This window comes from Fusarium sambucinum, chromosome I (assembly GCF_050947815.1).
Source record: "Fusarium sambucinum isolate potato_lamoka chromosome I, whole genome shotgun sequence".
Taxonomy (NCBI): domain Eukaryota; kingdom Fungi; phylum Ascomycota; class Sordariomycetes; order Hypocreales; family Nectriaceae; genus Fusarium; species Fusarium sambucinum.
In genome coordinates this window covers 10,298,466-10,319,609 of record NC_139294.1, presented here as the reverse complement: position 1 = coordinate 10,319,609, position 21,144 = coordinate 10,298,466, and the positions used below count along the sequence as shown (strand labels likewise).

Here is a 21,144-nt window from a genome sequence, read left to right as displayed (position 1 = left end):
AACCTACTTCTCTACAGTGAGATTCATATGTCAAGTTCAGTCACCAATCATCATCATAACCTCATCCAGCAGCGTCGAGGGAATCTCCATGCTTTTGGCCCTGCCGGCTCGTCCTTCATCAATTCGATACTGAGCAGGCAAATCCACACCATTATTGATCCCCAGTATCTCCTGGGCAACTGCGATTCCACATCGGGCGGCTACTGGCATGCCATGGCCCGTATATCCAACGCTAATATAAATGCCACTATCTTCACCGCCTAGAGCTGCGGGTAGTTGGCCAACCCAAGGATAACCATCTCTCGAATACCCCATGATGCCAGTCCACTCATATGTAGCTTCAAGGGTGGCGTCTTCCACCTCTCCCAGTGACTTTAGCTTGACAGCGGCGTGAAGCGAAGCACGTAAGCGTTCAGCGATGACTGGATCGATCGCGTCATCACGGGAGAGGCCTACTTGGCCATCAGATGAGCCTAGCCTCTCACCGCCACAGATAAGTTCACCCGAAGGTCGTTGGACGAGATAATTGTCTCCTCCCACCGGTGTCCACCAAACGTGGCTATGTTCAAGTGGTGAGCTTCCGCTTGAGGGGGTGAGAGCAGCAATCTGTCCACGAACAGGGACGACGAGGCCGGACAGCTTGGGGAGGAGGTGTGAAGTGTAGGCGTTGGTTGCTAGGATAACATTCTTGGTTGCTATCTGGCCACGAGGTGTGTGTAGAGTCCAGGAGTCGCCTGTACGTTGGATGTGATCCACGGGCGTCTTTGTCTGAAGATTGAAGACACTAGGGTCATTCGCTTCGAGAAGTTGCTCAAGAACCCAGCAGATAAACTTGTATGGCCACAGCTTGGCTGCGTTCGGTTGGTACATTGCAGCATACGCCCGCGAGACACGTAGTTTCTCTAGCTCCTCCTTGTCTGTCACGATCTTAATCTTGTCGACCAGATCAGGGTGGGAGGTTCTCAAACGCTCCAGGTGCTTGGCCACAACTTCCAGGATCTCCTCAGAGATACGGTGCACGCCTCCGACTGTCTCCCAGTCACAGGGAATGTTATTCTCAGAAACAAGGTCCTTCAGAAAGTTGAACGTGTCCAGTTCGAACTGGGCTACTGGTGGTTTAGCAGCGTAGATGAAAGGTTGACAATGGCCACCGTTCTAACAAGTTGAATCAGTAATCTTGTAGTATATGCCCGTTGTCAGATGAAACTCACCCTTCCCGTGGCTCCCCAACATGCTTCTCTTGCTTCAAGAAGCACGACATTCTTGCATCCTTCTTTCACAAGCTCTCTCGCTGCGAATGTACCGGTGATGCCACTTCCAACAACTACAACTTCAGCCGTTGGAGGCAGGTCTGCCGTACTACGATGACCCAAGAGCTTCTCTGATGGCTCTTTGTGCCAGTACGATTTTGTGCTGTCGACACTGGGCAACTCGGCCTGACCTTGGAGGAGCTTAGGAATCATCATTTTTGGTTTGAGTAGGTAATTGTTTTCAAGAATAAACATGTATTGAGGAGTTACAGTCACTTTATTTTGTTGTTGTGCTCCAAGACCATATAAGTCAACTCAAAGGGACATAACCCCGCCTTGAACGGTAATTAATAATCGGAGGGCGCTGTTCAGATTACGTAGATCTCCCCTCCAGCTTTGCCTGTCAGATATGTAGACTAGATAGATGGAGAAGCTAGATGGAGAAACAGCATGTAAGATAGATAGGCCGATAAGACGCTGTAACGCTATCAGCTTACTAGTTTAGGTCCGGATACATACATGCGTTCATGTCACGTACAGCAGCCGCAATTGATAGTTCTGTTGTGAATTGATCATATGATATTCATGCCATTTCGTCGTTAGAATCATCAACAACTATCAGATCGGCTTCCTCCATCCAGTAGCCCTTTCAATCCATAAAACCCCTGCGTCGGCAGTTGGGCCTTTAAGGTATCCTTCCCTTCCCATGCGTGCTCACGGGAGCCATTACTATAATTTACAATATTCCATCCTTCCTCTCCAATGCAGCAAATCTTTGCAGCCTGGTACAATGCGTTCGCTGAGACAAATCGTCTCTTGTGGCCCTCCCACATGCATTGTTCTGTGCTGTGTTTCCCCTCTCTGCTGAAAACCATGCAGAGATATGTCGAAACTTTTAATTATTACTCCCGCCCAATATGCGCTGCAATCATAGCATGGTCTAGTTCCATCCGGGGTATTTCGTACACGCGGTCTCGCTTCGGAGACGGCAAAATATTCAAGCCACGTTGATGAGAGGAGCAACTATGTGTTCTCGCTCTCGAGTGGCGGACAAATGAAAAGTTGGTAGATAAAAAGAGTGTGGGTTCGGGATGGTGTCGTGTTGCGCTTGGAAAACGACAGGCTCCCGGTTCGAATGTTGTATATCCGACTCAATAAAAACGCCAGGTAAACAACTCCCGCTAACGACATCCATTCCTCATGGTATTCGTATCGTATCGTAGTAACAATTGACGTGGACAACATCAAAAGTGCATAATTTTGTAACAAAAAGTTTCTCGTTTGCAGAACTCCAGTGGTATCCAGAGTCACACGCGGTGGGTATATCCTCCTTAGACATCCGTCATCTCTGTGTCGCTGTCGCCGCCCTCTGCGATTGATATTTCGGAGATGGGGAACATGTCGGCTGGCCCCCAGTTTCCTTCGTAAACAGTAGCCGGTGCGGCGCGCTGGTGGCTGATCCACTGCATACCCTCTAGTTGAAGGACTTGGTGCACAGTTGGCCGTTCGCTGGGCTCCTGTACTGTCATCCATCGCACAATAGAATCAAGCGAGCTAACATGCATGGGATTGACCATAAAGTCGGGAGGTTGCTGTAGTTCCGATCGCTTGTAGGAGCCAAACAGGTTGCTTGGGTCATGGGTTTTGTCACTAGCGAACCCGTCGCTGACCATTCCCTCGGTAGGGTTACCAGTCGCATCTCGTTGAACCTCGATTGAAGGGTTCCAGGTTAGGCTGGGTACTTCGGAGAGATCACCGGAACGCAGAGCAATCCAAGTAGGTCCGTTGTCGGGGAGGACTACATTGGCTGCGGTCTCGAGGATGATGAGGCCCAGAGAGAAGACGTCGGCGGATTGGCAGGATTTGCCCTTGAGCATCTCGGGAGCCATGTACTCACGATCACCCTCAACGTCAACACCCTCAGCAGATGAGCATGATTGAGCCAGACCAAAGTCAGCGATCTTGAGAACGCCTTCAAAGGTGACAAGGATGTTTGCCGGCTTCAAGTCCAAGTGCATGAAGCCAGCGTCGTGGATGTCCCTAAGACCCTATAATCAGATTAGCTTTGTACAGAATGCAACATGAGTTATAGTAACTTACCAAGCAAAGGTCCTGAAGAATCTTGAAGATGCGGAAGTCATCCAATCGACCTCCCCGTCCAACATTGCCCAAGAACTTGTCGAGGGTACCCTCCTCGCAGTACTCAGTCTGGATGTACAGATGATAGTTGTGCTCCCAGTTGTCAAAGTACTGTACCACATGCTCGGAGTGGCTCAAGGCCTTGAGAATCTCCGCCTCTCGGAGCTTGGTTTCCCGATCCCTGGGTCCTTGGAAAGGTTGCTTACTCTTCTTCACGGCAAATACCTTTCCCTTTGCGGGGCTCTTGGAGGGAGTTGCGATGAGGTCATCGAAGGTCATCTGCTGTTGGTCCACTTGAGTGACTCGGTAGACAAGCGAGAATTCTCCCTTTCCAATCTGCTCAACCTTTTCAAATCGTGATGACAAGCTCACGTCAAGATCAACATTGCTGGTGCGGATATTCACGGGAGTAACAAGGAGGCTAGTTGAGGACCTCAAATCTCGACCTGCTGTTGGGGTTACGGGAGGCGCCATATTGTCAGAAAAGGAGTCGCCAGCCTGCGAAATTGACAGTCGGCTGGTATCGAGGGGAAGCAAACTCTCGCGAGGTGTTTGCGGTGTTCTTCGTCCATCAAGAGGGCTCGCTGATACGGAAAGTTTCGATTTAGTAAATGTTTGAGTAGGAGAGCTTATGGAATGACGCAAAGAAACTGTGCTGAGCGGAGAAGGAGAGTGTAGACCTCGCCGAGCCCTGGAACGGCTAAGCGAAGACAGAGGGAGGTGCGATGATGGTGAATACAAACACCCAGCGCGGAGCTGTCGACTTGAATCGTCGATTGATCCTGCTGAAGCGTTCGGTGCTGCCGAGTCCGACTTACAAGTTGCTTCTCGAGGAATTGGGTTACCAAAGATGGGCGTAGGAGCGTGGAGGATACGATTCGCGGTTGGGCTGTGGTTGTCCTGAGGGCTTTCGAAAGAGTGCTCGCTGACCTTGCTAAGGCTGGGAGTAAGAGTATTCTTGGTCGGGGTTGGAGGAGCGTCGCCCTCCATTGGGGTGGAGAAGTCAAGCGTGTCATTAAAAAGATTGTTCTCGTCACCATCGAGACTAAGGACACTACCGCGGCGTGCACCCCTAGAAGCACTGCGTTGGAAGATAGACATGCCCTTACCAGGCCTGCTGAAGGGGTTAGAGTTGGTACCCTGGACGCCACCATTGCTGAACGGTGTTGAGGGAACTCCGCCAAAAGAATTTCGGTTATTAACCCTCTTCTTCATGGCACTCCCGGCTGGTGGAGGGAAAGTGGCGAAAGGGTTAGAGTGCTTCTTGCACGGTGTATCAGGAGGTGCCATCTTCTTGTCTGCATCCTCCTCGGGATTTCGGTTGACCTTGGAAATCAAGCCAGTAGAGTTGAAAGCACCGACCCACAGATGGTTCTGGCTAGGCGTCGCCATGGCCCTGGCCATATCATTGGGACGGGTTGGCCTTGTTGCGTTGAGGGGCAGGGAGCGTGAAAAGATGTGAGATTTAGCTGGCACCCTGGCAACAGGAGCATACATGGGCGTCTCCTCAGTGAGGCTGTTGCCCGAAGATGATGTCGTCAAGGTCTTGGACAACGGATGAGGTTGGTGTCCCTTGTCGACCGCGAAGATAGGAGGCTTCGAAATAGGCGTAGTTGATACAGGTGTGTGCTCGTAGCCCATATCAGCACCTGCAAAACTAGGCGGTTGCGAGGTGGGTGTAGTAGATAGTGGATTGGACTCATAGTCAACATCGGTGATAAAAGTAGGTGGTTTCGAAGCTGGTGTTGTGGACGCAAAAGGACTCTCTTGAGGTACAGCAGGAGGGACAAACTGGTCCTGAGAGAGGCGTGGGCGACTTCGGACAGGGGAGTATTCGGCGCTCATCTGAGCTAGCTGTCGCTCGCCAGACCTTCTGCCCCAAGAACCCCGCTCCCCGTATCTTTGTTGCAGGGTCGACTTCCGCAAAGACGATGACCTCTTAGGTACATTGCTGTTTGTGGGTGTTGGGGAAGGCACCGGATCCCGGAACGGCGACCCAGTAGTGCCCGCAATCTCATACTCTGTAGATGCATCCTCGTGGATAAAGAAGCTCTGCGACGATGTCATGTTGGAGCCGAAGACGTTCTGGTCCTCGTTCTGGCCCAGCACCGAGATTCCATGCAAGCTGCGACGCTTAGCCACTGGGCTTTCCTGGCTCGGCTGGTCCAGATTCATAGTCGCATCGCTGCGCTTCAACGATCCGTTGTTGGGAACCATTTGAAATTCGTAGTGCCCGTCAAGGGACTTGATAAATGCCGTTGGCGAAGATCCAGGTGCTTCGAGGTGGAGGCTACTGCGCTTCTCGGGACTCACAGTCAGAGGGCTTGTGGCTCCGAGCGCGTTGTTCTCTTGTCCTGTAGCGTCGATAACAGAGGGTGCGGGCATGGCGGGTAAAGAATTGCCACTGTCGGGTGCGGTGTTCAGAGCCCGCTTCAGAGGACTCCTTGGCGACGTGCGGGTTCTTGTCAACTGTCTCGAGGGAGAGGTCTTTCCGGCTTTTGCAGACCTTAAGGAAAGTCGGACGTTGGGGCGGAAAGGCGTGAAGGCGGGGTGAAGGATACCGTTGTTAGGCGGTGCCGACCGCGTATGAGACGGTAGAGTGTGTTGGTTTTGAGGCGTCGCGCCGAATCGACGGCAGGGCGATTGGGAGGGCGATTGAGGTGAGGTTTGGTGGGGGCTCTGGGGGCTCAGCGATTGCGGACTGGAGCGCGTCAAGAACTTTGAAGGTGATCGCGAAATAGATCGTCGTAATGTGCGAACTGCCGATGTGACGTCGATGTGGTGAGCGTGTGTTGGCGATGGTAGGGCGATTGTGCCACCACTGCTGTTCGAGAAGGACATTGTGAGGTTGCGAGATGATGCGCGCTCGTGATTGTCGCGAGCCGGTAAGTGGAGCAAGGCCGATGCGATGTAAACAGTGAAAGATATCAGGCCTTATTGTTGTCTAATACCGGTGCGACGTGAATAGAAAATATTTGTTGAACAATGCGGTATGGAAAAAGAAAAGGTCACGGTCCCCGATTGTTGGTGGTGAAAGTGGGATGCGACGAAACGAAACGGTAGGTACTGCGTCAAACGGTGAAATCGTAGATGTGAGAAGCAGCTCGACGCGATACCCTACAAATCGCAAATAGCTATGCCAGTCTCACTCGGACGTCAAAGGTCATATCATGACTCGACTACTAGATTTGTGAAATCAAGACGCTAAATGAGATAGGCAGACGTGTAAAGCGCAGGCTGCAATCGAGATGGTTCCGAACGGTGATGAATCGACAAGGCAGCAATATAATCGCGGGCCGGGTATAAGTGTCGTGCGTTTTCGCGAATTAATTAAATACGATTTGTTTGTCGACAAAAAAAAGTTGTTGAGGTTTGTAGAGAAGAGAGGTTGGTAGAGAGTTGGAACTACTATGAAGTTGTAGAAGTATAGTAGTTGTAGTTGTAGTTGTAGTTGTAGTAGTGTGCAGCAGTGTCGTGTTTCGTGCAAGTTGAATTGATTTGGGGGTGGGCGGGTTCAAGAGACGTAAAGTAAAGTACCTTTAGTATGAGTGGGTGGCAGTTGGGGCCATGGCGCTGGCGGGCTTGAGCATGGGTATGTGTATGGGTCCTGACACAGACTAAAGAAGCTGTAAAAGACCAGACTAAAAAGCAAATCGTTTCTCGCTTGTCTCTCCTGCCTTTCTTTTCTGTCTTTGTTTTGTGGGTTGTAATAGTGTAAGTACAGAAAAGACCCCTCGTTAAAATCAAAAGAAAGAAAGAAAAGAACCCTTTCCAGGGAATCAACGTGGATATTCACAACGGGGATCTAGTCTTGTGACTCAGATGACAAGGTCGAAATGACAACGAGTGGTTGTGGACAGGTCAGGCTGGTATGCACTTGTCTAAAAGTTGGTGCAGGATTGATTGAACTCGAGGAGTGAGAGACCTCAAGGAGGGTGTGGGATAGGCTCTAGAGCGGGTAGAGAGGAGGGGGAGGGACCAGAGGGGACCTGAAGGGCGAGAGACAGATGGCTGAAAGTGCAGAGGGAGGGTCCTTGTTGGGGTATGGCATGGCCTAGGTTAGGGATGGCGCGTGTTAAAGAAAAGGTTGGCGCAGGCTGGCAGTTGGCGAATCTTGGTGCACGCCCCCGTAAAAACTGCAGTAGCGCAGTGTGTGTTAGTGGTAAGGCCCTCTGCAGTGGGGAGTTTTTTGCCCGTGTAAACGCTGAACATCTCCATATCTACTCCTCCTTCAGTCAATACACAACAACTTCCCTTTGATGATATCAATAACTCAAACAAAAGGGCAAAATAATCAACAAACTATCGTCATCTACGCAATAAAAAGGGTCAACACGCGTCATTACGTGGGAGGCAAATTTTTAATACTATGTACCCTCGTAAAAGATACCTCCGTCATCTTCAGATGCGGGAAAACAACAAACTGGGGCAGAGGCGCGCTACAAGTGACGCATTTGTTTACACGATTGCCCAAATAGGAAATATCGCGTCCCTAAAAGACGCGTTTTGTCTAAACAAGGGGGTACGAGAATAACAGACACTGACACTATCACACCCTTCACCCCTTGTCAGTTCAAGGCTTCTTAACAAGGATGGCGTCGGGAGCTGATCCCCGTCCGCCCATGTTCCATTACAAGCCTCTTCTACTTACAAAACTACTCTACAGCGTGCACCTCTGCTCGGTATCTCCAAAATTTAGGAGTGTGATAACTCTGATCTCTGGTCTCATCGATGATGGCACATCCGTCAAGACAACCACATTCCGTTCGTCATAAGATATTGCGTCCCCTTGAACTCTTCAGCCTAAACATTTTCTCCTCGTCATAGTCTTACGTAGGTGCTATACAGCACTGTACTCTACAGTACTGTAGTTGGGTCAACAAGCTTCTCCAATACACAACGACGATCAGCGATCGTCAGGGAACAGCACGTTGTTTTTCTACGACGGGACATTCCCGTGCACAAGCTTGGGTTACGCTAGGACTCTCTTTGTAAGTCGGTGGTTCCTGGATTCCATCTCAACTAAGAAGCATCTCATCTAAGTCTGTAACAAAGGATTGAACATCAATCATGGACAATGCCGTGCATAGTCCTGTCGGGAGAAGCTGACAACAGGTGCCAACTACCTATTACTGACCGTCTGGCTCTTCAGACTACCAGCACAGTTGAAGTGAAAATCTTCTTTCAGAGACTGACATGTAAGTCGAGAAAGTTCGAAGCCCTGTCTTCGCTTCTCCAAGGTGCTCCACTGGGCGCATCCCAGCGCCAGCGCTCGCTCAGGGGTACTCCCGTCCATGAGGCGGCTGGCCTTCAGACTCTTGTCAAGCCATTGTAAGCCACTCTTTGCGACCTTTTGACAGACCCAGGGGACTCTTTTTTGTTACTTTCCAGCCAGCCGCCAGGGGCTGACGCCCTTTTAAAAGGTCCCATACAAGTAGAGCATGGGATGGTATGGGATTTCGACGAGATAGGACAAGATCGTGATGAAATGGCATGAGATTTATTGTACTCAAGCCGAAGAATCGAGCGCTTCTGCTGGTCAGTCATGCGGTCGCAGATAGAGCGTGTATCTAACTGTCTAAGGCATCAACTGTACCTACAGAAGACGCTGGAGCCGCCCCCAAGTCCAGATGGAAGCTTGCAGGAAGCAAGCAAGATACGATGCGATGCGATGGGGTTAGGCTTGGATGGGGTTTGGGTAGTGTTAGGGGACTGGCTGGGCTTGCCTGGTCCGTGTCTGATGTCCACTCGTTCGCTGGTTCCCGTCTTCTTCAGACCACTCAGCGTCATGATCGTCGCCGTCACTTGTTGATGAGCATGCTCCATTCTGTATGTCTGTACTCGAGGCAGTACTGTACGAGGCGAGCGATGGAGTACAGTGTAGATGTGTTGTGTTGTACAACACAGCGTGTACAACCCGAGACAGCGTCAGCCTGGCCAAATAAGGCATCTACTGAAAGGATATGAGAAGCCTTGGTCTTGATCAGCAAATTTTCCATGCCAGTCAGTCCCAAAGATAACCGCTCAGTGGCCTTGACCAGAAGCTAGGGCACCTCTTCAGGTACACAGACACACACACACACACCCACCAGCAGCAGCATCCCGTCCATCCATCCCATCTCATGGATCCCCAGTTCCAGGTCAAGTGTATCAGCCTCCCGATACGCCGGGCCTCCCCATGACGCGCAGCAAATCTCCTCGATCAAAACAAACAAAAACGGTGGATGAACGGCCACGAGCCCCCCCTATTTTCACTATTCCCTCTTGTGCACTCCCACCGTACCCGCTACGTCTAGCTGTGTTAATTTGGGTCTTTAAATTGTGCTCTTTATGCCAGCCCTCTCGTGTCATTTCGCTTCTTGTGCGAGAGTCCGGGGTGGCCCCCTGCCATATGCGATAAGTACATAGTAATTCACGCTAAACAATTCACTCGTGTGTGCGTTTGCGAGTTTGTTGGCCTGCGTGTGGACGAGAAGAGTAAAAAAAGCTCTGCTCGTGAACTGGGACCGTTCTGGTGTGTTATCGTATCAGAGTCACACATAGAACTTGGGATGTTTAGCAGCGTCCCCTAGTCAAGTCTGAACACCCAACCAAGTGAGTTAGTTTGCTACTATTGTATTTACTTTGAAACCGTCTACCAATCAATGCCCTCGTTCGGCACATGACGGCTGTCATGGCTACTCTTGGAAATGCCCCGTGCTCCTCGATCGAACGTCTAAATCGGACTTACACTGAGCATGAGATACAAGTCACTTCTTATCCTTCATCTATCTACACAACTGACCATGCATCGCACGTACATGTATATGTATACTAACACTATGCTGCACATGCCCCGCGCTCGCATATTTTGCACTAGGCAGGGTTATTAACAGGCTGTGCAGCATCCAAACTAAATAGGCCAGATTGTTGACCGCTTGACTTGGTTGCATATTTTTATGGGACGTCGGCTGCAACTAGGAGACTGTTGAAGCACACCGCACACAAGCCTCCAGCTCTATAAAAGGGAACCCCTATGCAATTCATATTACAAAGGGTTGCTGCAGCCAGAGCAGAGGCCGCTTACACGGCGTCTGTTCTATCTTCAGAATGTCTTCAGCCCCTATCTACGGGCTGATTCCTGCAGGGCGTAACCGTTGTCATGTTGTTGCGATGCAGTCAACAACGGTTGTTATCCAACATGAAACGAACCAACAATTACTTACAACCTGCACAATTCCATATAGTAGAAGACGCTAAGATGCGGGCATAACGTGTATTATCTATGTGCCAGACAGTCCGTCGGCCGTGCATAGAAACCGTCAAGAACTGAGCCAGCCTGACACCCAAGCGCACCGTTTTCCGAAACCGAAAACGCACAAAAAACACCATGACGCAAAGTGGCTTGATCTTGCCGGGGCCTTTCACTACGGCCAAGTGGACTTGGATTGCCCTACATGCCAAATTCTGTGATTTGCTGTCATTTGGGGTCTTGAGATGGGGATTCAGACAAAAACCGGCTGGCCTCAATAACGGGCCACGCTGGCAATGCAAACGCATCCCATTCGACTCTTTGGTTGGTTACTATCGTGGAAACTCGACGTAGCATTGCTTCAAGTGGACTCGGTACAGAACTGGCACTGCATGAGCATAGACGAAAGTATTTGATTGGACAATTGGACATCACGTTCGCAAGGGAGAAGGCGAGGGGTAGCTTCAACACCAGCTGTGGTGTAGTCTTCAGGTGAAGTCTCATCTCATATGCACCTCCTCGTGAAGGGAGGATCGAGATGAGCGATATTTTGCATGCCATTGCAGCTGACGATCTTCAGCAACCCATTGAAGCATCTCAGTCATCACGTTGGACTTCACCAAGCCACAATCCGCGGACATTAACCAGCTTATCTTGCCCGAAGTTCTCGGCAAAGACATAGCAGGGAACAAGAGTGAGACGGTTGAGATACCGACGATCTAGTAAAGTTCCATCTTCTCGAGATGAATGAGGCCATTCGGTGGCTAAACTTAAGTCAGTGATGGAGTTCTCCAGGCGCCACGCCATGATAATTTGTAATTATCATTCAGGTTGTTGTAGAAAGGGGTTCCATGCACTTACTGGTGTGAACTGTCTCAGCTTCACGCCCGCCTCCCTGAACACCCGAGCTGTAGCAGTATCCATGCTGTATGTGTGGGCGTAGACAACCTCACTGATGCCCACTTGACAAATCTTAATACTGCATGTGAGGCAGGGACACGTGTCGCAGTAAAGAACCGAACCCTCCCGTATCCTCTCCCGGCCAGCTTCCAAAAGGGCGTTTTCTTCGGCATGGATGCATAGACAAGTCGACAAACCCACTCCTGAGCTGTTGCCATCATTACATCGTGGGCAGCCTCCGTCAGCACAATTCTGTAGTCCTCTCGGAGTTCCGTTATAACCAGTGCTGATGACCCTGCGCTCTTTTCCTACGAGCACGCATCCAACTCTGCGCTTCATGCAGTTAGAGCGCTGAGAAGCCAGGGACGCCAATTCCATAAAGTAGGTATCCCAGCACGGGCGTAGACGATCAGGGTTCGGAATATCCAGCTTTCCAAGGGTCGCGTAGAGGTGCGCTAAGGATGATGAGGTGTTGAGAAGTCTCACGACGGCACGCGAGATGAGGGGAGACAAGCCCTTCTGAGCATCGTACAAGTGGGTATCACTCTCTGCGACAAAGTCTTCCAGGCTCATGTCAGGCTCTCCCGCATGCCTCTGTCTTGCGCGCTCTTGAAACCGGCGCCAGCGGACCGTCAATGGTGCGTCAACCGAGAGGAGCAGGAAGAAAGGACGACGGAGGAAAACATCGAGAGCAGCCTCTGTGGGAATGTCGGTGGTGACATAGCGGCTGCGCCATTGCTTGGTAACAAAGTCGAGAAGTTCCTCAGGTGTGGAAAAGACATGCTGCGGACCAGCCCGGAGGGTCAGTGTGGTTTCAGAGGATGAATTGTGGCCATTATTGGTGGTGAGAGCAGTGAAAGTTAGAGCGCCTTTAAAGGCTTCTGAGTCGTTTGATTGGGACTGCGACAGAGATTTAGTGCCGTGACCCTCAGAAGAAGCTGATTCTGGGCCAAGCGAGGAATTGGAAGGCGCTGTCTGCGATGATGGCTGAAGATAGAGGTGTTTGAAGCCATGGTGCTCAACCAGATATTGGGCCACCGTCTTTTTGCCTGAGCAGATACCTGAGTTTGTAATGTAAGTTTATGAGCTTTGTTAGGTGAGGTTTGGTGCAAATTTACTTCCACAGACACCGATAAGCATTTTGCGAGATATGATGGGTTTGTTTTACGTCTGTTGTTTGAAAAATTGAGAACAAATGGACGATATTTCCCGCCTTGAGGTTTCTGCATGGCCATTTAACGCGTGGGCGAGCTCTATAAGCGCGTCTCAAACTACCTATGAGTGTGGGGTAGCTTGTGGCGACCGTTTTCAGCTCTGTTCTTCTAGAAGGTTGGCCGAATTTCGAAAACGGTATCTCTTTCTACCTTGCAAGCGGCCGACAGAAGACGTCTGTCTTTGCATCAGTTCATCTTACGATTTTATCGTTTTGTCTCAGTCCACGATCTCGCTCTAGCGTAATGGTATATATATAGTAGGCACTATATCTGCGTTCCAGCTGTCCCGAGTAAAGGATGTTGCCGAAATTATATCAGACACAAATCTCTTTAGTAATAAGATGGAGAGATTGTCACATTCTTGTGGTGAACGGTGGAAATAAATCTGAAAAAGGTGTAAACCTTGAATCTACCGAGAGTGTGGTTGAAATGAGATTGCATCACTTGTAGCTCGGGGTGATGGCAAATTGTCTGTCAAGGGGTCTTTGTTTATGATTGACTTTAAGAATGGCATTTTAACAAAACGATCGTTGCTGAAGTATTTGTGTTTTGAGGGTGCGTACCACTTGTATGCCAACTCATATGGCTTGCAGTTCCTTGACATCGTAGTGCAAAGAAAGGTACAAACCTAAAGCCAAACTAAAAGATGTAAACCATTATAAACCTCCACTAAAGCCATTATAAATATGACCCTTAATGTCTTAATATGCTCTTATGAAAGTACTTAAACAGTCGAAAAGAGTTCAATTGCCAAATCTGTTACCCTAGAGTTGACAAGGTTTAATTAATACTGTCGTTGGGAACGTAAGAGACGAAATTAGTGGGCCAGTTTATGCTACTTAGTAGGCCACACTTCTTAGAATACCTGTTATGCGTCCTTAGTCTAATCATTTACAATCGTCTAAATAAGTTCTCCTTCGCCGTCGTCAACAAGGTCATCATCGTCCTCTTCCCAATCAACACGGCCTGCCATTTCCTCTGCTTTTCGCTGGACTTCTGCCAAGCCCGAGAGCTCTGCCACATATTCTTTCTCTTGCAATGCCCTCTTCACGAATCCCCAACCGTCATGGCGATAGGCATTGAGGATCTTGGGGCTACATGCGCTACAGCAGTCGTAAGACTGGCCACGAATGACAATTTGCTGAAACGTCGAAGTATAGCCTCTAACCTGATGAGGAACAAGCCCCAAGGCATGATCGGGAGGGTCTCTCTCTGGAACTACTCCTGAAGTTGGCTGTGGAGCAGGCGCGTCTTTACCGAGGGGGTGTTGCAACAAGCTTGTCAGAAGTTCTACCAGAAGTGCAGAGGCGATGGGTGCAACTCCAGGACGAGTAACGGTACACTGTTGGTCGAGAGTCTGATCCTTTTGTGACTAAAAGAATGTCAGTCGTGAAAGTGAAAGTGAAAGTACAGATCAAAACTCACATCTGCTGGCGCAACAACATCATTGCAGAAGTAACAACCCAGAGGTGTCTGTCCTTCAGGACTGCTCTCGGTACCATGTCGCATAACAACGTATGAATCAAATCCTAGCGCAGCATTCATGACAATCTTGCCTGCGGCCTTGCCCATAACAGTTGGCAGCCATCGTGATTCTCTAGAATCCATAAGTAGGAATATAGCATCGTGCTCGTTGATAAGCTTCTCTAGCTTCTGGTAGTCTTCTTTTGTCTTGCCTTCGTCTGTGAAAGGATGTCCAAGCATGGGAACGGATAGCGCGTGTCCCTCACTGTGGACGCCAGGATATATTTCCCTCAGCGCCTCAGCTGCTCGGAGTGCCTTGGGTTTTCCTCCTTCAAGACAATCGTTAAAGTTAAACAGCGGCTGGCGTACCGGATTGGAAAATGACACTCGGCCATAATCCACAAACGTGATCTTCCGAACGCCCCAGCCCATCAGATTCCTCGATACATAACTTCCCAAGGTGCCGGCGCCCAGGAGTAGGCACTTTGTATTCTTGATGGTTTCTAGATTCAGGTTAGGAGCAATTCTCCATTTCATTAGCTTCAAATTCAGATCAACTGAACTATCGGCTAGTCGTGCTGGATCCATGTACTCTCCCAGGTTCACTTGTTGCGCCTGGAGCTTGCCATTGCTTGACCGAGCCCAGCCAGTAACTTTGGGCATTTCGGTAATATCCAAGTTCTCGACAGGGTCCATCTCGATTGGGAGAATCAAACTCTTCGCCTCATGTCTCTTTGCCCAAGTGTCACGGTAACATATAACTTTGGTCTTGGTCAGGCGGAAGCGATGTCGGATGAGAATCAAGAAGTTTCGTAAAGGCCATCCGGGCGCCTCTGGGTATGTCGAAGGGTCGGTGAATGCCACATAGCGATCTTCTTCAGGCACCTGGTCAAAGAAACCAATCTCAAAATCGCGCAGTGAGCCAACCTCCCAATAGAAAGGGAGCTCCTGGGGAGTGTCGGGATCATCGGTCTCCCGTCTTCCGGAGACCTTCTTTGCCAGGAAGAAACCACGCTCGCGAGCATCGACACTGTATCTCCAAGTCCCAACTCTGTCGACTAGAGCTGTGGTTTCCTGTGAGGTTAAGCGTTCGATTGGGCCTGACCGTTTCCATACAGGATCGGAATGCAGGGCTGGAAAAGCAAACCAGTATGTGAACTTGTACTTTTTGAGGTCGGCATAAGAGAGTATAATAAAGGAGGACAGGAGGGATGGAACAGAGTAGATACTACCATCTTTGATCGCATCCCATACCTGATGGTGTCAGTTGAACCCGTATTCTTGATTAGGTGGGGAAGAAATACCTGTCGACCAGCGGTTTTCAGCATGGCGGGCTTATCTGTATTTTTGAAATCCTCGAGCGTGTTCACATTTCTGATGATGCCCTCGGCTCGCATTGCCGCAAGGGGTGAACTGGGCTCATTAGTTCTGTTGTGGTCAGAGAAGAAATGCGCGAAGGCAAACAAGATACCTACTTGCTGCTCGTGAGAGCATTTCCTAGTATTTGTAAACGGCAACTGGACTCGGGCTCTTCAGAACGCGGTTCATAGAGTCCAAGGACACTTCGCGCTGAGTCGTCAAGCTTGTCATGATCAAGCTTTGAAGCGAAAAGCGCAGAATAGAAAGGCAACTCGATCTCCGAAATGAACGGAGCAAACTGCAAGGGCTTCGCCATGTTGTATGAAGCTGACCAAGACGCAACGCAACGTAAGGCTGAGGCGGGGTGGTAGCCGAGATTTATAGAAGAGAACTCTTGTTAATACGCCAATAGCCTGATAGCAGGCCGGTAAATATATATATCGTGTAGAGTTTCTTTGGGTAAGCAATAAGAGCACGTATTTATTATTGTCATAGACTTACAGATAAACGTTCAACTCAACGAAACATGAGACAGCTGAGGCTGCTGACCTAATGAAGTCACACCAAAGAATCGTGGGGCACGTACCTGCCCGACGGACGAGCGATAACTGATAAGAGTTGAAAAGCGAACCCCGCCGTGGGGCACCGGCTGGGGCAAGTGCCTGGAACGGCACCTGCCTGTGTCTTGTGATGACATCAAGTGATAGCCTCACCGTGTTAGCCATGCAAGAACATTTACTTTGATTCTTCCAGAGCTTGTTCTCACTCGCAGCTGATTCAAATCAATAACAACCTCTGAAAACGCTCTCCAGCCACCTGTATCCTGACGACTACTAAGTATAATCATTACATAGGTACCTACTGATTGGGTTTTTAGAGTGTGTTGTGTGGAAGGTTTGTTCCATAAGATGTCTAAACTGGAAGCATCAATACGTGCCTCGACTGTCATTCAATCACTGTATCTCGAATTATACATAGTCAGACTTATCCGTATGCAAACAAGTCGAGATTTTATCTATCTATTTATTTTTACGCCCTAAGACTTAAGAAGCCAACGTTCCCGCTGCCCAATAGGCAGTCCATTTACTTCTACCGGGGAAACAAATACGAGGCGATCATGTCGCTGTCTTGGCAACTGTCCGCAAACAGATTAACGGTGGGTCAACACCATAGAGTTTTATGAAGTACTGCTACTGAAGGCGTCTTTAAACACTATGCCGTCTTTAGTTATTTGTTTGGCTACAATTGTTAATCCCGTGATCGTCGTCAACAAAGATGCTGGTAACTATTATTTATTTGAGTCGAGACTCATACAATAATAGGTGTCTCAACTATCACGGTACTCTTCAACTCAGCTACAATGGTTAAAAAACTTTTGATCGCTGCCACTATGGCATTGATGATTCCATCGGCCAATGCCTTCGATCCCGCTAAAGATCGGTGGCTTTGTCAACAAAAGGATGCTATCTGCATTACCTCGTTTGTATGGTGCTCAACCATTGGTGAAGATACAGCGAAAGGCTGTTCATATCCCGAGAACACCTGGCCAGAGTCTCCCAACAACTTTGGAAAGAATCCAGCACTGGTTTTGTGGGATCATGAGTATACGATTAGCTGGAAGGGGACAGATGACAACTATACCACTCTTATTGAGTGGCACTTTGTGAGAGACACGGATCGGCCAAGCAACTCGAGTAATTTGACATGGAGTAAGAGTACGGCTCGAGAAATTACCATTCCTTACAAATAAGACAGGCTAACGCACGAGTAGAGCTCAAAAACAAAGAAAAGGCATATACTTTCAAGTTCAGCGACCTGGCCAGCGACTTTCCCAATAAAGAACACGATGATATCGACGCAGAACAAGTCAAAGCCGCCGCCAGTAACCTCATGAATGTCTGGGCCGTCTCACAACCCGATAGACCTTATGATAACGATGCTCGAGTTCACGGTAGCCCCTGGATGGACAAGTCTCAGCATTTCATAGTCATGGACGACGACGTGGTACCATATCTCGAAACGCAACGCATCATGTATAAGCAAAAGGAGGACGTCAAGTGGCATAATGGTGTTGTACTCGGTGTTGGTGTTGGTGTACCATTTCTTCTTGCTGCTGCCTTTGTCTTGGGCAGGTTTACGGGTCGGAAGAGGGTCAAGAAGATATCGGGCTACAAGTCTGTTGAATCGTATCATCCGGGGTATAACTCGGCGTATTTTGGTGGTCAATGAAGATTGCCGAGAAGGTGTTTCATATGTACGATGCTGTCGATAAAGTTGTCAGGGATATTGATCGGTTATTACCCCATGTTGTCCATGCATGAATGAAGTGATCGATGATGTATCTAATGCAATATCACCGTGTGTTAAGCGGGGTCTATGTGAACTTCAGGAAATAGTATAAAAGAATAGAGAAGTTTTCACAAAAGAAAAAGTGAGTAAAGTGAATAGTTGTTGAACATATGGAATTATGGTATGTCTAAGAAATTTATCATATGTAGTCGTAGGTAGGATGCTCTAAGCACCATCCCATTCGAAATGCACCCCAACGCCTTCCAATGCTATATACAAGTAACTGTGCATTGTTCAAATCGGCCCCGATATTCAAGTAACCATGTATAAATGCTGTTATCGAGAAGCGGTACCGTCAGGTCTTGCTCGTTCGAAGTTGATCCAAAAGATCAGATAATGTTGTTGGTATATCCTTTACAGTCTACCGTCAAAGGCATACTGGGCAGCCAAAGGCCAGCCAAGGATGACAGCGAATCCAGGGAAGAAGCTGAGGAACTAGTTAGTTACATGCCAATAGAGAAGTGTGAGTGTATGGAATTGTCAACTTACAAGAGGGCCTGGCTGCCAACTCGCTTGAACATCGTGGCGTAATCAGGAGAAGCAGGCTTCTGAGTTCGGGGAAGACGCTCGAAGGGGTGAGACTCCATAGCTCGGCCGGCATTTCGCATCGCAGTCAGGAGAGAAAACTGGCGAGTCTGAACAGCGCGGGCGGCAGATCGAACAACGATGGGAGACATGTTGATTGATTGGGTTGATTTGTTTGTTTTTTGGCGAAAATTTGTAGTTGAGTTGATTAAGTCAAAGACTTAATAGAGTGATAGACTCGAAGAATTGAGTGGTGATTTGGTTGGAGTGGAGAAGTTGCTATTGCTTTGATGAAGCTGTTGATGATTGTGATGAGGAGAGAAGACTACTTTGGGAACGGTAACTACCATCTTCTTATACAAGCAAAAATGCAGATCAAATTTTCTATATTGGTACCAACTTGGTAACTTGATTCCTTCAAACGGCGAGCTCCCAGCACCCACGCAGCCGGACACATCCATAGTGGTCAGATTTCATCTGGTTTGAATATCATCATACCACTGCTTGGGTTCCCGATCCTGGGGAATTAAAGGGTGTAGAACCAAAGAACCAATCAGAATTGTGGTTTATAGTGAGTCAGCAGCACAGGTCCAAACAGTCCAGTGGTGCATGGCACGATTTGGGCGGTTGTGGTGCCATTCTGATCGAGTCGGCGGGGACCGGCGACGCTGGCGATTGGTCAATGAGGACATGCTGGCTACCACCCTGTTTATTCCGTCAACACCTCAATTTATCGACTGATGTTGATGACTGCCTTAAATGAAATTCTGGATCCCTAAATGAAGCAATGACTTTCGCTTCGCCGCTCCCCGGAATGGTCACAAGAGGTCAACCGTGCAGGTCTCGGCCGTGAGAAACACCAACGTTGACCATGATATGATGATATGATAGTTGTCTGGCCACTCACGGCGCTCTCCTGCGTACCCCAACACCAACAGCCCTGTCTCTTCTAACCATGTTCTAGCCAATCTTTCTGACATTGCATGGCTGAGTTGTTCCAGATTGACAGTCCAGATTTGTGGTTGCATGAGATGCGGTTGATGATATCCATGATATGACTGCCGTGGTTCTCGCCGATGCCGAAAAACCAAAACGCAATAGTGCTATCATTCTTCCTTCTCGTCCTGTGCCGAATCTGTGGTCCCTACCGGAGGATTACATGTCTAAAAGTGGTAACACGGGGGTCGGTTCTTGGACCCAGTTCAAGAGACAGCTGGAGCACATTCACGGAGCAATGTGGATCTCGGGGCCGAAGGACGGACTCTAAATCATGTGACTCAAAACGTGACAGTGACAGTCTCGACCCCAGCAAGTTCAAGCTGTCAAGTCCAGCTAAGCTAAAGCACCTTGTTGGAGATAAACCCCAGTCAATTGGTGATCGCGACAAGAAGAGACGAGCAACCACGCACGCCCGAACGAACGAGCAATTGCTCAAGACACTCCTTTGCAAATCAATCAATGCCTCTTGTCGATCCTGTCACCATGTCCACGACTCTCATCAAGAGCGGGCCCGCTCAGCAGCAGCCCGCGCCCAAGTCCGATGTTCCCGCGATTCCTCTCGTCAACTCTCCCATCGCTCTGCCAGCATCAATTGCCCATTCGGTACTCCTAGCTGGCTTGTTCTACTGGCGGTTCGATGCCCTGGTGGCCGATCCTGTTACGACCCTTCAGACTGGTCTTCCTGTAGTTGCTGCTGTTCAGGCAGTCTACTTGATGCTGAGTCTTCCTCCAGCGGGATCTTCATTGTCATCTAAGAAGCCGCGTCCCGGTGAAAAAAAGAAGTCAGACGGGAGGGAAGCAAAGTCTTTCCCTGTAAGTGATTGATAATATGTATACAATTTGCAAAACTAACATTTTTGGCTTAGACCGCTGTTATTTCTTTGCTTCTGGCACTCATCCTGACGCCCGCCCTCCATATTCTACTTATCCTTTTCGGCGCGCCGTTCCTTACTCACGTTCCCCACACATTCTTGTGCTGCGCTCACATTGCCGTCCTGGCGATATATCCAGTCTTCTACGTTCGCGGATCCGATCCCGTTCCCCTGCAGGCTGTTGTTGGCGTGTCTGCTCCTTTCGATGAGACATTTGGCGGCTTTCTCGGAACAGTGGTTGGAGCGTGGCTTGGAGCCGTTCCTATCCCTCTTGACTGGGATCGTGAGTGGCAGAAGTGGCCCGTTACGATTGTTGTTGGAGCCTACCTTGGGTACATCGTTGGCTCTCAGCTTCTGGGCACTGTCTTTTATGGAAGACGCTGGGCGGTTACTCCTGAGCTTAAGGAGGAATGAGATATTGGCTCATTAGACTTACCACTAAGCCTACCCTACGTCTGCGTAATAGTTGGGTCAGGATTTGGATCCACGTTCAGGGTTGCAGATGTGCTGAATATACTACAAGATAAAGTCCTTGACATAACAACATCGCCTGTCATCACAGGGATAAAAATATATAATGCTAGACCTTATGAGTACCTGAGATTTCTCTACCGAGCATCAAGTTGGAGACTATTCCGCCCTACTTCACGTGAAGTAGATCGACTCCCACTTCATCTTTGCAATTACGTATGACAAGTCAAGTCGTTGTCGTGTGCCAAGGGGATTCATCCCCGTTGTGCCTGGAACAGAGTGGAACTATACGGCGTCCTTCTCCGGTGGCTGGACCGTCATACCTCTTCGTCGCATTCGTATCTTAGGTACTGTACGTAAGTTCTGAAAGA

The 21,144-nt window shown here is 49.1% G+C and overlaps 7 protein-coding genes across 7 annotated transcripts; 2 read left to right on the top strand and 5 right to left on the bottom strand.

The window, feature by feature from the left end:
- Positions 1-36: 36 nt before the first annotated feature.
- Positions 37-1,466, bottom strand: FSST1_006063 (FAD dependent oxidoreductase; the record flags this gene model as incomplete). Its single annotated transcript, XM_083232396.1, has 2 exons — positions 37-1,155; positions 1,212-1,466. 2 exons carry the CDS (start codon positions 1,464-1,466, stop codon positions 37-39), a joined length of 1,374 nt encoding a protein of 457 aa, XP_083089493.1.
- Positions 1,467-2,581: 1,115 nt separating this feature from the next.
- FSST1_006062 (tyrosine protein kinase SWE1) lies at positions 2,582-6,230 on the bottom strand (the record flags this gene model as incomplete). The annotated part of the gene is made up of 2 exons (XM_083223795.1): positions 2,582-3,298; positions 3,351-6,230. 2 exons carry the CDS (start codon positions 6,228-6,230, stop codon positions 2,582-2,584), a joined length of 3,597 nt encoding a protein of 1,198 aa, XP_083089492.1.
- Positions 6,231-11,339: 5,109 nt separating this feature from the next.
- Positions 11,340-12,660, bottom strand: FSST1_006061 (deoxycytidine monophosphate deaminase; the record flags this gene model as incomplete). The annotated part of the gene is made up of 3 exons (XM_083232395.1): positions 11,340-11,384; positions 11,482-12,581; positions 12,639-12,660. The coding sequence occupies 3 exons, from the start codon at positions 12,658-12,660 to the stop codon at positions 11,340-11,342; spliced, it is 1,167 nt and encodes a 388-aa protein (XP_083089491.1).
- A 975-nt stretch (positions 12,661-13,635) lies between these two features.
- On the bottom strand, positions 13,636-15,873 carry FSST1_006060 (uncharacterized protein; the record flags this gene model as incomplete). Its single annotated transcript, XM_083232394.1, has 4 exons — positions 13,636-14,106; positions 14,160-15,452; positions 15,503-15,626; positions 15,674-15,873. 4 exons carry the CDS (start codon positions 15,871-15,873, stop codon positions 13,636-13,638), a joined length of 2,088 nt encoding a protein of 695 aa, XP_083089490.1.
- Positions 15,874-16,917: 1,044 nt separating this feature from the next.
- Positions 16,918-17,786, top strand: FSST1_006059 (uncharacterized protein; the record flags this gene model as incomplete). Its single annotated transcript, XM_083232393.1, has 2 exons — positions 16,918-17,266; positions 17,329-17,786. The coding sequence occupies 2 exons, from the start codon at positions 16,918-16,920 to the stop codon at positions 17,784-17,786; spliced, it is 807 nt and encodes a 268-aa protein (XP_083089489.1).
- A 285-nt stretch (positions 17,787-18,071) lies between these two features.
- On the bottom strand, positions 18,072-18,583 carry FSST1_006058 (uncharacterized protein; the record flags this gene model as incomplete). Its single annotated transcript, XM_083232392.1, has 3 exons — positions 18,072-18,115; positions 18,272-18,333; positions 18,396-18,583. The coding sequence occupies 3 exons, from the start codon at positions 18,581-18,583 to the stop codon at positions 18,072-18,074; spliced, it is 294 nt and encodes a 97-aa protein (XP_083089488.1).
- A 1,330-nt stretch (positions 18,584-19,913) lies between these two features.
- FSST1_006057 (mannose-ethanolamine phosphotransferase GPI11) lies at positions 19,914-20,716 on the top strand (the record flags this gene model as incomplete). The annotated part of the gene is made up of 2 exons (XM_083232391.1): positions 19,914-20,243; positions 20,297-20,716. The coding sequence occupies 2 exons, from the start codon at positions 19,914-19,916 to the stop codon at positions 20,714-20,716; spliced, it is 750 nt and encodes a 249-aa protein (XP_083089487.1).
- Positions 20,717-21,144: the final 428 nt, after the last annotated feature.